This window comes from Trichechus manatus, unplaced genomic scaffold, assembly GCF_000243295.1.
Source record: "Trichechus manatus latirostris isolate Lorelei unplaced genomic scaffold, TriManLat1.0 scaffold00111, whole genome shotgun sequence".
NCBI classification, from domain to species: Eukaryota; Metazoa; Chordata; class Mammalia; order Sirenia; family Trichechidae; genus Trichechus; species Trichechus manatus.
This window is the reverse complement of record NW_004444047.1, coordinates 6,769,406-6,781,039: the sequence shown is the minus strand read 5'-3', so window position 1 is coordinate 6,781,039 and position 11,634 is coordinate 6,769,406. Positions and strand designations below refer to the sequence as shown.

At 64.0% G+C, this 11,634-nt stretch overlaps 1 protein-coding gene across 1 annotated transcript in view; it reads left to right on the top strand.

Annotated features, from left to right (window-relative positions):
- The first annotated feature begins 6 nt into the window (after nucleotides 1-6).
- FGFRL1 (fibroblast growth factor receptor like 1) overlaps nucleotides 7-11,634 on the top strand; it is a 16,527-nt gene continuing 4,899 nt past the window's right edge. The window contains exons 1-2 of the mRNA XM_004383531.2: nucleotides 7-124; nucleotides 341-435. Coding sequence (XP_004383588.1) covers nucleotides 357-435 — 79 coding nt within the window. The 5' untranslated portion in view covers nucleotides 7-124; nucleotides 341-356. The remainder of the gene's footprint in view (nucleotides 125-340; nucleotides 436-11,634) is intronic.

Here is an 11,634-nt window from a genome sequence, read left to right as displayed (position 1 = left end):
TGTCCGCTAATGGCGCAGGCGATTATCTGCGGGGCCGCTCGGTGTTGTGTGGCCCGCGGGCAGGGCCCGGGTTACAAGCGCCAGGAATCCAGACGGTGTTTGGAGAGGGGGGCGGGGGAGGCCAGTAATTAGTGTAAACCCTTTGTCTGCCTTTGATACCCGCAGCTTCGCCCCGCCGCGGCTTCCTCCGCCTGGAGCGCGGGCGGGGAGGGGGCGTGGGGGGCGGCCCCGGTCCCCACAGCCCGGGACGGGGGAGGGGCGGCCCTGGAGCCCCAGGCCGGGAGGGGTGGTTTTCCCCGCCCCCCCGGCGCCCAGTGACCCCCCTCCCGGGTCCCCCCAGGTCGGGAGAGGCCGAGATGACGCCGAGCCCCACGTTGCTGCTGCTGCTGCCGCCGCTGCTGCTGGGGGCCCTCCCGCTGGCCGCAGCCGCCCGAGGTGAGTCCTGGCGCCGGGCCCGGTCGCCCGGCCTCCGCCAGCGCCGCCCCTTCCCGCCCGGCCCTGAACCCTGCCACAGTGCCCGCCTGGCAGCGCGTGCCCGCGTCCCGCGCCACGCCCCGGCCTGCGACGAGCCCCGTGCTCACCCGCGGGATACCCTCAGCTCACCCGTGGGGGCCCCATGCTGCCCAGCCAGGTGTCTCTAGCTCGCTTCTGGGCCCCCACGGTCACCCCAGGGGTGCCTCCGCTTACACCAGGGGTACCCCTATGCACACCATTTAGGTATCCCCATGCACACCCCAGAGGTACTCCCACTAACGATGTGGTATCCCCGGCTCACCCGAAGGGTCCCCCAGCTCACTTGAGGCCCCCACCCTCATCCTAGGCACTCTTGGCCTTGCTCCTGCTGGCTCCCGCCCCCAGGCTGCGCTCCTGTCTTGTTTAACGTATAGACCTGCCTGCAGAGGACCTGGTGCAGTGAGGGTAGCTGGTCAACCTGTGGATTTTCTGAACAGTGGGCTGCTTGTGGCCAGAATAGGCCCCAGGAGGCCCCTGGGAACCTTCAGAGACCCCTTGGTGACCAGGGCGGAGTGTGGAAGGCATTGGGGACGCCCTTGGTGGCCAGGACTCATCCTGACCCATACATCCTTCCCACCCTCCCAGCATCTCTCTGTGCCCTTCGCCTGCCCGCCAGCCCATCCGCAGGCAGGCAGGGTAGGGGCTGGGGTCACGTGAGTCCCCAGTGCATCTGGGTGATTGCCAGGGCTGGCCTGGTGGTGGGGGGAGCAGGGAGTTGTCTCAAAGCAGACCCCCACAGACCACGGACTTCCAGGCCACACACTGCATGTGCCCCTCGTGACCTGTGTCACACCATGGTCTGTGCATGCCCTTACACATCTGACGCCCAGGTGGGCATCCCTGGGATGCCTCTGGGCGGACCCCTGCCCCCCGGACCCGGCCTTTGAGGGGCATCCCCTGCGCAATGGTGATGCGAGGCCAGGACGCCCTGCCCGCCATGTTTGAGGAGCTGGAGGGCACAGGGCTGGCTCCCCAGTGGCTAGGCGGGACCTGCGCCCAGGCCAGCCCTTTGGGCGTACTGACCACTCAGGATCATCCCTGCACTGTCCACCAGTCCGCTGAGCTTCCGCACCCCCTCCCCCCGCCTGGCGGGCACACTTAGCCGACCAGGCCTTATATGGCCACATTCGAGTGTTGGGTGGCGGGCGGCAGCCCAGGTGGGCCTTATGCCATGGTACCCCCCCCACCCTCTGGGGACTGGCTGACTGGCTCGAGGGTGGGGGTGGCCCAGGCGAGGCTGGTCCTGGCGGCTGTTCTGAAGGCCGCAGTGTCCTGGCCGCAGCGGGCATTCAGGCCTTGCTGGGCGAGGCCCTGGTGGCCAGCGGCCCCAGACTTTGATTCCTCTTTTATCTGCTTTGATTCCCCCATCCCTGCACCTGCCTGTCCTCTGGTCACTCAGCTGGGGAGGCTCTGGAGGCCACTGTCCTGCCCTGGCCATTGGCTAGAGCCCCAGTCGGTGGGGGCTGTGGGTGGCAGATGGCAGTGGGTGGGCAGGGCCTTCATCGGGTGCTGAGGGGCCTCACATGGGCCACCCCCTCTGTCCTTGTCTACCCCCCGGCTGTGGCCTTGGGGCTGTGCTCTGTATCCTGCCTCGAGCCCTGCGTGGCGAAGGCCCTGGCAGCCCTGGGGAGCTGAGCGAACAGCCTTCCAAGGACCTCTGTGGTTTGGGGGTGGAGGTGGGGAGGCGGAAGCAACGTTTTTCGTGAACGGTGCTGACTTTCTTCCCTCCAGGCCCAGCCTAGACTTGGGCACAGCCAATCCAAGTGCGTTACTCCCTCACGGGTGAGTGGAACGAGTTTGGACCGTCCTTGGGGCTGACAACCAGCGAGTAGAAGGTTCTGGTTGTTTTTTATGAGAGTCGTTTTCTCCTGGTGTCACAACTTCTGGAAACGGCACATCTCTAAACTCGGATCCCATTAAAAAAAAAAAAAAAGTTCCCCTTTCTCCAAAGTTGCACAATCTTGGTGGATTTGTTTGAAACTGGGTTTTTTTTTTTCCCCAATTTGAAAAAAGATAAGATTTGATTTTCTCCATTCTGTTGTCTCTCTCAACGGTGGGAGCTTGAGAGATTTAGAATGAAATACCTGTCACAAATAATTTCAACAGGGTTGTCTTGGAGGTTTTCCAAGAGGGGCCATGTTTGAGCTTTTCCCAGGATGGCCTACTGACTCCATCTCTGAGCACCCGGCCCAGGAGGTCATGGCCCTGTCCACAGAGCTGGCTGGTGTGCTCCGGGGGCCGAGCCCTGAGCCAGGTGGGCTGGGTGCGCTGGCTGGTGTCCCTCCCCTCTGGCCTGACATCAGAGGGCTCTGGGTAACCTGGAGCGATGACATTGCCTTAGACCCACCGGGACCCACTGGTGCTGAATGCTACCCCTTCCCTGTGTTGGGAAGACTCTGAGGCTGAATGCGACCCAGCGGGAGGGCCTTGGTGGCCTCTGGCACTGGGGTCCTCCCCGCTCCTCTCCCCAGGCCCCTGTAGGCAGTGTCTGGTGAGCGGGGTTTGTGCAGAGCCTGGCTACCGTGGACGTGGCGGGAGCTAGGCCTAGCTGTGTGCTTGGGGGGGGGTGCCCAGGAGGTGGGCATGTGGGCCAGCCGCCCCATTTATGCTTCAGGGGCCCCACTTCTGGAAGGGAAAATAAATCACTGTTCCCTTGTGGGGAGGAGGGAACCACGAACAAAGTCGCCTTTGGCTGGGTCTGGAAACGCCGCCGACCGCAGCTCTCCTTTATCCATTGTGCGGCTGGATCAGTGAGGGCTCCGGCAGCCGCTCTCAAAGTCCCCTTTCAGCGTCGTTGCTCTGATCAGGGGAAATGTTGGTTTTTCCCCCGCCTGGCCTCCAGCCTCGGCCTTGCCCAGGCCCTGGCTCAGGTGCCGGGTCGGTGCTGGGAGGAGGTGGCCGTGCCCTGCAGGCGGAAGCCTACGCGGCCTCGATTGTTCCACTCTGCACTTCATCCAGGGATGCCGGTCCTGGCGTTGTCCAGGTGACAGCCCCATGGACAGGGTCAGCACACAGAGGGTCAGGTGGGCCCAGGCCACAGTCCCCAGACCCCTGGGGCATCCTTCCAGTGCTGCCCCCCAGCTCTGCCCACCACCCGCTGCTACCTGCAGGCGTGATCACCAGTTAGTCCTGGGCAAGCCTTGGTGCCCAGGCTGGGGCATGGCTGCCCTCAGGGCCATCCTGGGCTGCTCCAAGGTGGGGCTCCAAGGTCCAGGGAGGTTGGGGGGGACAGCAGTGGCCTGGGAAGAGGCAGGGGCTCATGGGGGCAGGCTGGGAAGGAGGAGAGGGCAGGCATCCAGGTGGCGGGACTGGTACAGGCAGTACAGGCAGGGCTGGGCAGCTCCCCTCGGCCAGGGTGGACATCAGGGACTGCAGATGCCTTGGTGTGGCTGTAACAGGCCATGAGGGGGGACGTTCTAGGCTGGCTGGAGGCGAGGACAGGGTGGTGGGGTGCAGCAGGGAGGGACTAGACAGGGCAGCCTTGCCCTATCCCGGGGGAGTCCCGCCCCCTACTGAACAGTCTTGGGGCCGAGCTGTCTCACACCCTATGCCTCAGCTGAGTGGCTGGGGACCAGGGCCTGGGGGCTGGCAGGCCAGCGGGATGCTCACAGCCTCTGGCTGCACCCACAAGCCAGCCCCCCTTGTGGGGGGTTCCAGGCAACCCCATCCCTGGGCGTCGGAGGCAGCTGTGGTGGGGAGGGTGCCCGCCAGCCTCGGGGCTGTTGAAATCAGAGGGCTCTCATCTTGGCAGGAAACACAATCGCTTTTCCTCCTGCCTGGCCAGTCTATTTCGTGAAAGATTTACACAAGCTGTGTGTCCTGTCAAGTGGCTGAGGAGTGAATAATGGGGCCGGCGCGGCGGCGGCTGCAGGGAAGAGGGTGGGAGGGGGGCCGGCCACCCCTGTCCTGGGGCACGGCCCAGGCCTGCTGGGGCCCTGTGACCCCTCAAGACTCCTGAGCCCCTGAGCCCCAGGACAGTGGGTAGCCCCGCAAAGACTTCCGGTGACTTGTCAGGGCCACGCCGCATCAAGGCTGTGCTCCCTGCAGCCCGCCTGCCGGGGCTCCGGGGGTGACGGTGTGGCTCCGTCTCTGAGCCTATCAAGGACACGCTGCTGCAGGCACTGCTGTGTGCCCGCGGGCTGGGTGGCCACCCCCTGGGCCTCCTAGGAGTCTGGGGCCCTAGCCTGTGAATCTCCCTGCCCAGTTGCTTGAAGGGGTGGCAGTGTGGACAGTGGGCGCTTACAAGGGGCCATGGGAAGGCTGGGGCTTTGGGCAGCAATAGAGAGAGGCCTTGAAGGCCAAGGCAAGGGTTTGGGCCCAGGGACGGGTTATATGAGGTGGGTGGGGTGAGGGGTCCGGCATGGAGTGCAGTGGACCTGGTGCGATCTGGCCAGAGCATGGGAGAGAGCAGGTGTGAGGGACCGCTCATTGTCCAGCGGGCTCCCTGGGGCCTGGACGCTGCGCTGTACCCTCTGAAGAAAGGCCCCCATTGGTGGTTTATGTGTGGCACCCCCAGCCAGTGGCTTCCCTGCCCTCCCACCACCCACCTCACTTCTCTCTGTGTCCCTGTGTGTGCCCCAAGGGAGGGTAAGGAGGAGAAGCCCTCAGGAGCAGGGGCTGCAGAAAATGCTCCCCAGAGGAGGCTACAGACCTGGAGGGGTCGGGCAGGTGTCCCCAGGGCCAACCCAGCAGCCTGCAGCTGACTTGCTGGTGTCTGCTGCTGGGCAGCGGGGTGGATGGGACACTGCAGCTAGCTTGCTGTGGCACAGCTTCCCTTTGTAGCCCCTGGAAAGGCCCGGTTTCTCGGGCAACCACCTGTCCTGCGGGTCCTACCAGTTCCACTGCTGATCCCGTGGGTCCAGGCCTGGGGCCGCTGGGCAGGCAAGCGGGCAGGTGGGCAGCTGGTGACCCGGAGCCTGTGTGAGTGAGTCTTCCTGCCTGAGGGTCTTGGGGCCGGGCAGGGACTGGTCCTGACACCTGATGGCAGCTGGGCCCTGGGGGGCGGTCACCTGTGCCCCTTCTCCTGCGGGAAGTCTGTGCTGACACCCCCCCAGGCCTCGATTTCTTCTTGGGGGTCCTGGGGCCACTGTTTGGAGAGACGGTCTTTGTGGGGGAGGGAGATTACTTGGCGTTTTCCACCTTGCCCCCTGGTGGGTGCCCAGCTATGGGCCTGGCCCCACCACTTAGCACGTGGGCGTGTGCCTGGATGCTTTTTCTTCCTCTGCAAATAGGGTTCGGGGCAGCGCCGCAGGGAGTAGTGCTACCACCACAGGGAGACTTAGCACCTGGCAGGCTGGTAACCTTTGAGGCGAACACCTGGGCCACCTTGTCCGCTTTGGTGTCTGGCCCATTTGCTTTGCTCTCTCAGCCTCCTTCCAGAGAGCACCCTATCTGCCTGCTTGGTGCTGGGTGCCCTGGCAGGCCCCGCCCACCTGCCTCCCCTCCTCCTGCCCTTCAGCCAAGGCCCACCACACTGTCCTTTTGAGCCCCCATCCCCAGGCCCTTTAACTCTCCAGGAGGGGGTAGGGCCCAGCAGGTTCGGGGGCTCCTGGCCTGCTGCCCCACCCCGATGGCCCTGTGGCCAGGCCTCAGGCTGTTCACCGCCCGCCTGCCCACCACCCGGCCAGAGAAGCCCTTCCAGGCTGGAAATTCCTCGGGCTGTGCAGGCCTCGCTGGGGATGGACTGGCTCTGATGAGCTGACCAGGTGGCTCCCGTGCACGCGGGGCCCTGACTTCTGCCTGCAGCCGTGGTCAGCACTGGAGCCCAGGTAGGCCAAGGCTGCTTCCTGGGTGCCCCTTCCCAGCAGTGGCTGCAGGGGCGTCCGCCTCTCCGGCTGGGGTACCCCGATGGTGTGGGCATGGTGGGCCTGGAGGAGGGGTCAGGGCCAGGTGTGGGCTGCTGTGGGGCAGTGTCCGACTTCACTTCGCCCACATTCAGAGCCCCGGGTGGCTCCATGGCGCACAGACTGGCCCTGGGGGGCGGTTCCTCACCCTCGTCTTGTCTTCAGCCAGGGCCCTTGACCCTGGCTTTGCCGCCACACCAGGCCACATGGAGGGCCTCTCATCAAGACCCAAAACCTTCCCTGACGTCTGTCCCCCTGGGTCAGGAGCTCAGTCAGTGTTCTGGGCAGGGGCCCTGCATGGTGGTGCTGGGAGGAGGAGGGAGGGGGGCTGGCCTCGGCTTGTCACCTGAGTGGGCAGGGCTGTGCTGGGGAAATGTAGTAGGCCTTTCTGACCACGTCCTGGGACCTGGCCTTTGTCCCTACCTGCCCCATGGGCACACTGGTGCACCGTGTGTGTGCATGCACGCTTGCCTGTGTGTGTGCGTGTGTGAGTGCACATATGTGTGCCCTGGCCTTGGGGTTGCCATGCAGCCTGACAAGAGGACTATGTTCTGGGGGAACTCTTGTTGTCCCTGGCTCAGCCACCCCCAACCCTTCATGCCATGCCCCAAGACCCCTCCCCTGCTAGTAGGCCCTGGAGGGTGGGATGGAGGCTAGCCAGCGCTGGGCCACCGCCTCCCCCATGCCTGGTCGTGGCTGGCCCACCACCCTTGCCCTTCATTCAGGAAACGCTTATTGCCCGCGTACTGTATGCCAGGCAGTGCTCCAGGACCCGGATCTGCCAGCTGGGGGGTGGGCTGCAGGTGGAACAGAACTGCAGGTGGAGGGCGACGCCTGGGCCAACAGCTTCAGACGTAGGCTGGGGCAGGCCTCTCCCAGATCATTGGCGCCACCCTGAGGGAGGTGGGGAAGGGGCACAGGCAGTGCAAAGGCCCAGCGGCAGGACTGCGTGGACGGCGGTGGCCTGGGGAGGACCCTTGAGCTGGGTACTGAGCTTCGGGCAGTGCCTGGAGGCCTGTGAGAACTCAGGGGGTGGGGGCACTGGGAGGGCTGCAGCTGGGGGGCTGGAGTCAGGAGGGCCTGCTAGGAGAGGTCTGTCCCCATGCCCCCCAGCTGCTTGTTTGTCACCCCCCCCCCCACTGCAAAGGTCCCCTGCCCCACTGCTGCTTCCCTGGGCAGGAGGGCCACCTGCTTGTACTACAAGTGTTGTCTTTCACAAAACCAGCCTCTGAGGAAACAGTGCTTTGGGCTGGCGGGCGTTGGGGCATGAGGGTGTCAGCAAGCTTCGTGTGGCTCCCTGTGTGCCCAGAGGTGGGTTGTGTTCCAGTGAGGGCCAGGAGGTGCGTGTGTGGGCGTGGGTCCGGGTCAGTGCGGCAGCGGCTTTGTGTGGATGCCGGCGGGGGTGGGGAGGGGACCTGCTGGAGCCTGAGCTTGTCCAGGAGGCACCGGGCGGCACTGGGCCTTCTGTGGCCCTCCAGGCTGCTATGCTCCACTCCCGTGCCCTCACTGCTCCAAGTAGTCCCCCTCCCTGTACCCCCATTCCTGGCTGTGTTTTCACAGCTGGGCCAGTGGGGTGGGGGAAGGGGAGGGGGTCTGCACCCACCCTGTCCGCCATCTTGAGGCTCTGCTCCTCCCCTCAGTTGTCCTCCCCACCACCTGTCAGAGGTGTTAGACCCACCCCAGCCTCTGTTGCCCCTGTGTTGCCATCTGTGTCCTGCCTGGGTGGTAGACTTGAGTGTGTGCAGGATCAGGGGCTTACTGGAGGAGGGGGCCGAGGAGGCGGAGGTCTGGTGGAGGGACCCCAGAAGCTCTGCCATTGGCCCTGTAGACCCCGCCCACAGCTGTCTTCCCCATTGGACTCTTCCCCCCAGGCCGGAGTGGGGGACCTGCTCTCCCCTCCCCCCACTGCAGGCAGTCAGCTCTTGCCTCAGTTTCTCTGCTGGCTCAGTGGGTTGGTGGCCCCTTCCAGGTGGAACAATGGGGGCTTGTGTTTCCCAGGCTAAATATAGCACTGTGGCGGCTGAAGTGATGGCCAAAATTCCTAGGAAGTCTGGGCTTGGGGGTGCTGGGCCTCCCGCTAGGTGGGACTGGCCTGGGAGCTCCGGGGTCCTGGCCCTGTGGTGGCGTCCAGTGGACTTGCACCAGTCCCCGCTACAGCTCGGGCCCTGGTGGGGGCGGGGCCGGCCCTGGGGGAGGGGGCGGGCTGTCTGCTTTAGGACGAGGCCGACTCCAGCCGGGGCCTCTGGCTGCTGTCACTGGCCTGTCCTCTGGCCGTGCGCAGCCCTGGGGGCACAGCTTCCGGCAGTGTCTGGTGGTCCTTGGCTCTGTCTCTCGTTTCTTGGTGACCCGGCTGGCGTCCCCACCTCTGTATCTGTTCCTGGTCTCCTGCCGGGGTCCTGCCTCGCAGTAGATGACCACCATGCCTCCTCATACCCCCCTGCTGTGACCCCCTCCCTCTGCTTGGTGGGGGGGTGTTGGACCAGCCCCACCCTGCCCTGCCCTTGGGGAGCCCTCCCAAGCCTGGGGCTGGGGACGCTGCCCTGGGCCTGGGCACTGGCCTCTCCCCTGAGCTTTCTGTACAGGTGTGTGTGTGCATGTGGCTGTGCCAGGTGTCTTCCCAGGAGGCCCGCGGCCCGGGGCAGCGTGTGGGGAGCCAGAGGGGCCAGGTCTCCACTCCCTGCCCTGGCCCTGGGGCGGGGCCTTCAGTGATTCCTCTTTGTCCCGAAGCCGGGAGGCCCAGCCCAAGAGGACAGGCTCGGTGAATGGTGGAATTTCAGGCAGTGACAGGTGGTGGACTGGGTTTGCCTGGGAATGGGGCCCGGCCCTGGGAGGGCTGGGGAGGGGGTGTTCCACGAGGCCCCTGGGCGCTGGGCGGCCAGTGTGAGTCCGTGGCTGCAATGAGAGCTGGCTGGGTGCGGGGCCCTCCCCATACCTCCAGCCACCCCCCACCCGAAGCCCCGTGCAGACAGACTGCCCAGGGCCCTCTCCCCCCAGCCCCCCTCCCCCCCGTGCAGACAGACTGCCCAGGGCCCTCTCCCCCCAGCCCCCCACCCCCCATGCAGACAGACTGCCTAGGGCCCTCCCTGGAGGAGACCCTTCCCTCACCTTTGCTCCCCCACCCCCTCCTAGGGCCCCTTCATTTGGGACAGACGGGGAGGCTACTGGGGACCTCAGTGGGTGGGGGACAGAGGCAGCCTCACTGCCTGGACTGTCCAGGAGCCACATGGTCAGGTGGGAGGACCCAATTGGAGGCAGAGATGTGGGTGCAGAGAAGAGGGGTCCCCAGAACACTGTGGGGATCGGGCTTCATATCAGCAGGCGTGGGAGATCCCTGGTCCTGCCCTTCCCACGGCTCCTGCTCACCGAGGATCTTGTGTCCCCTAGCCCCCACCCCACCCCCAGCGGGGCTGGGTTGACGCCTGCTGGAATCACAACCCAGAGACCCGGAGACTCAGGACCCTACATGGGAGCCCCAGAGAACCCCCAAACCTGGGACCTCACCTCCCCCACTCCTCCATCCAGTGGGGGCTGGCTGTCCACCGCCCCCAGGACACAGGCAAGGTGGGGTACCTGGGAGGGGGTTTCCAGTGGTTTAGCGCTCTGGGAGGTACCTTCTGTCCCAGCCACCCGTCCCCAGTCGCAGGGACAACGAACAAAAAAGCTGCTACTTCACGTTCTGCAGAAATCCGCAGAAGTGCTGTGGCCAAGGCCTGGCAGGCCGGGTAATGTAGCCAGCTGGTGACTGCATGTTGAAGAAATACCGGCTGGTTATTAAAAGCACTTGCTGTGCCGTCAGGCCCTGTCGCGATAGCATCTCCTCCTGCCTGCTGTCGCCTGGCATTTCTGCACGCTCGGCTGTCCCAGGGACCCCCTACCTTCTGGGAGCCCCCAGGAGCCAGGTCCAGCCGAGCCCTGGAGAAGGCGGCTGGGGCTGCCCGAGGCCGCCTCCCCTTACTCAGGAGAGTGGGTGACCACGTGGGAACAGCATCCCCTCGTGGTGACGCTGTGGGGTGGAGAGATCGGGAGCGGGCGCTGCCACAGCGGATGGGGAGGCTCTCCCCACCCAGGGACCCCGGCAGGGGCTGGAGGTCTGGAAATGGTCAAAGCTCTGCCTTCCCCCCTCGCGCCCCCTCCGTTCTGACAGCTGTGGACACCCCAGCTGGACCTCGCTGGCTCTGTGTTCTGATTCTCGCCCTCCTAAGCAGCCTCCCGTCCCAGGGTTGGCTAGGTGGGAGTAGGCTCCCTTCTGCTGGGGAGGGCTACTATGGCCTCAGCCCCAGCCCGGGACCCAGGCTGTGGAGTGCTGGGGTAGGTGGGCTGCCTGTCCAGACAATGACATGGACCTCCTCACAGCTGCCCCTTGTGTCTGAGGGTCCTGCAGCCCCTACCCTCCTTATGGCTATCCCTTGTCCCTGAGAGTCTGTCTTAGTCATCTAGTGCTGCTCTAACAGAAATACCACAAGTGGTTGGATTTAGCAAAGAGAAGTTTATTTTCTCACTGTCCGGTAGGCTACAAGTCCAAATTCAGGGCATCAGCTCCAGGGGAAGGCTTTCTCCATGGGCTCTGGAGGAAGGTCCATGTCATCAATCTTTCCTTGGCCTGGGAGCATCTCAGCGCAGGAACCTCAGGTCCAAAGGACACGCTGTGCTCCCGGCACTGCCTCCTTGGTGGTGTGAGGTTCCAACGTGTCTCTGCTTGCTTCTCTCTTTTATATCTCAAAAGAGATTGCATTAAGACACTAATCTTGTCAACCTCATCAGTATAACCTCATCACGGTGATAGAATTTATAACACATAAGGAGATCACATATAATCTCATCACAGTGATAGAGTTTACAACACAAAAGGAAATCATATCAGATTACATCATCTTACAATACTGGGAATCATGACCCAGTCAACCTGACAGACATTTTTTGGGGACACAATTCAATCCATGACAGGGTCCTACAGCTCCCAGGCACCGTTGACCTCTGACCTCAGGGTATGTGACTCCTTAGGAAATTGCCCCATTTTTCTTGATATGTGGTTGTAAAGGATGCATTAAGTCAGGGGTGTGTTATGACCCGTTGGGGACCATGCTCTTATTTTCCTTCTCAAAAGAGCCTGCCTCCAGGTTTGTGGGGCCATCCCAGGACTTGGGAATCCATTAGTGTAGTAAATAGTCCCTTGTCCAGAAGGACTGCAGGGTGTGAACGTGGGGCCTGGCACAGAGTGGGCGCTCGGCGAACGTGGGGCCTGGCACAGAGTGTGCGCTCGGCGAACGTGGGGCCTGGC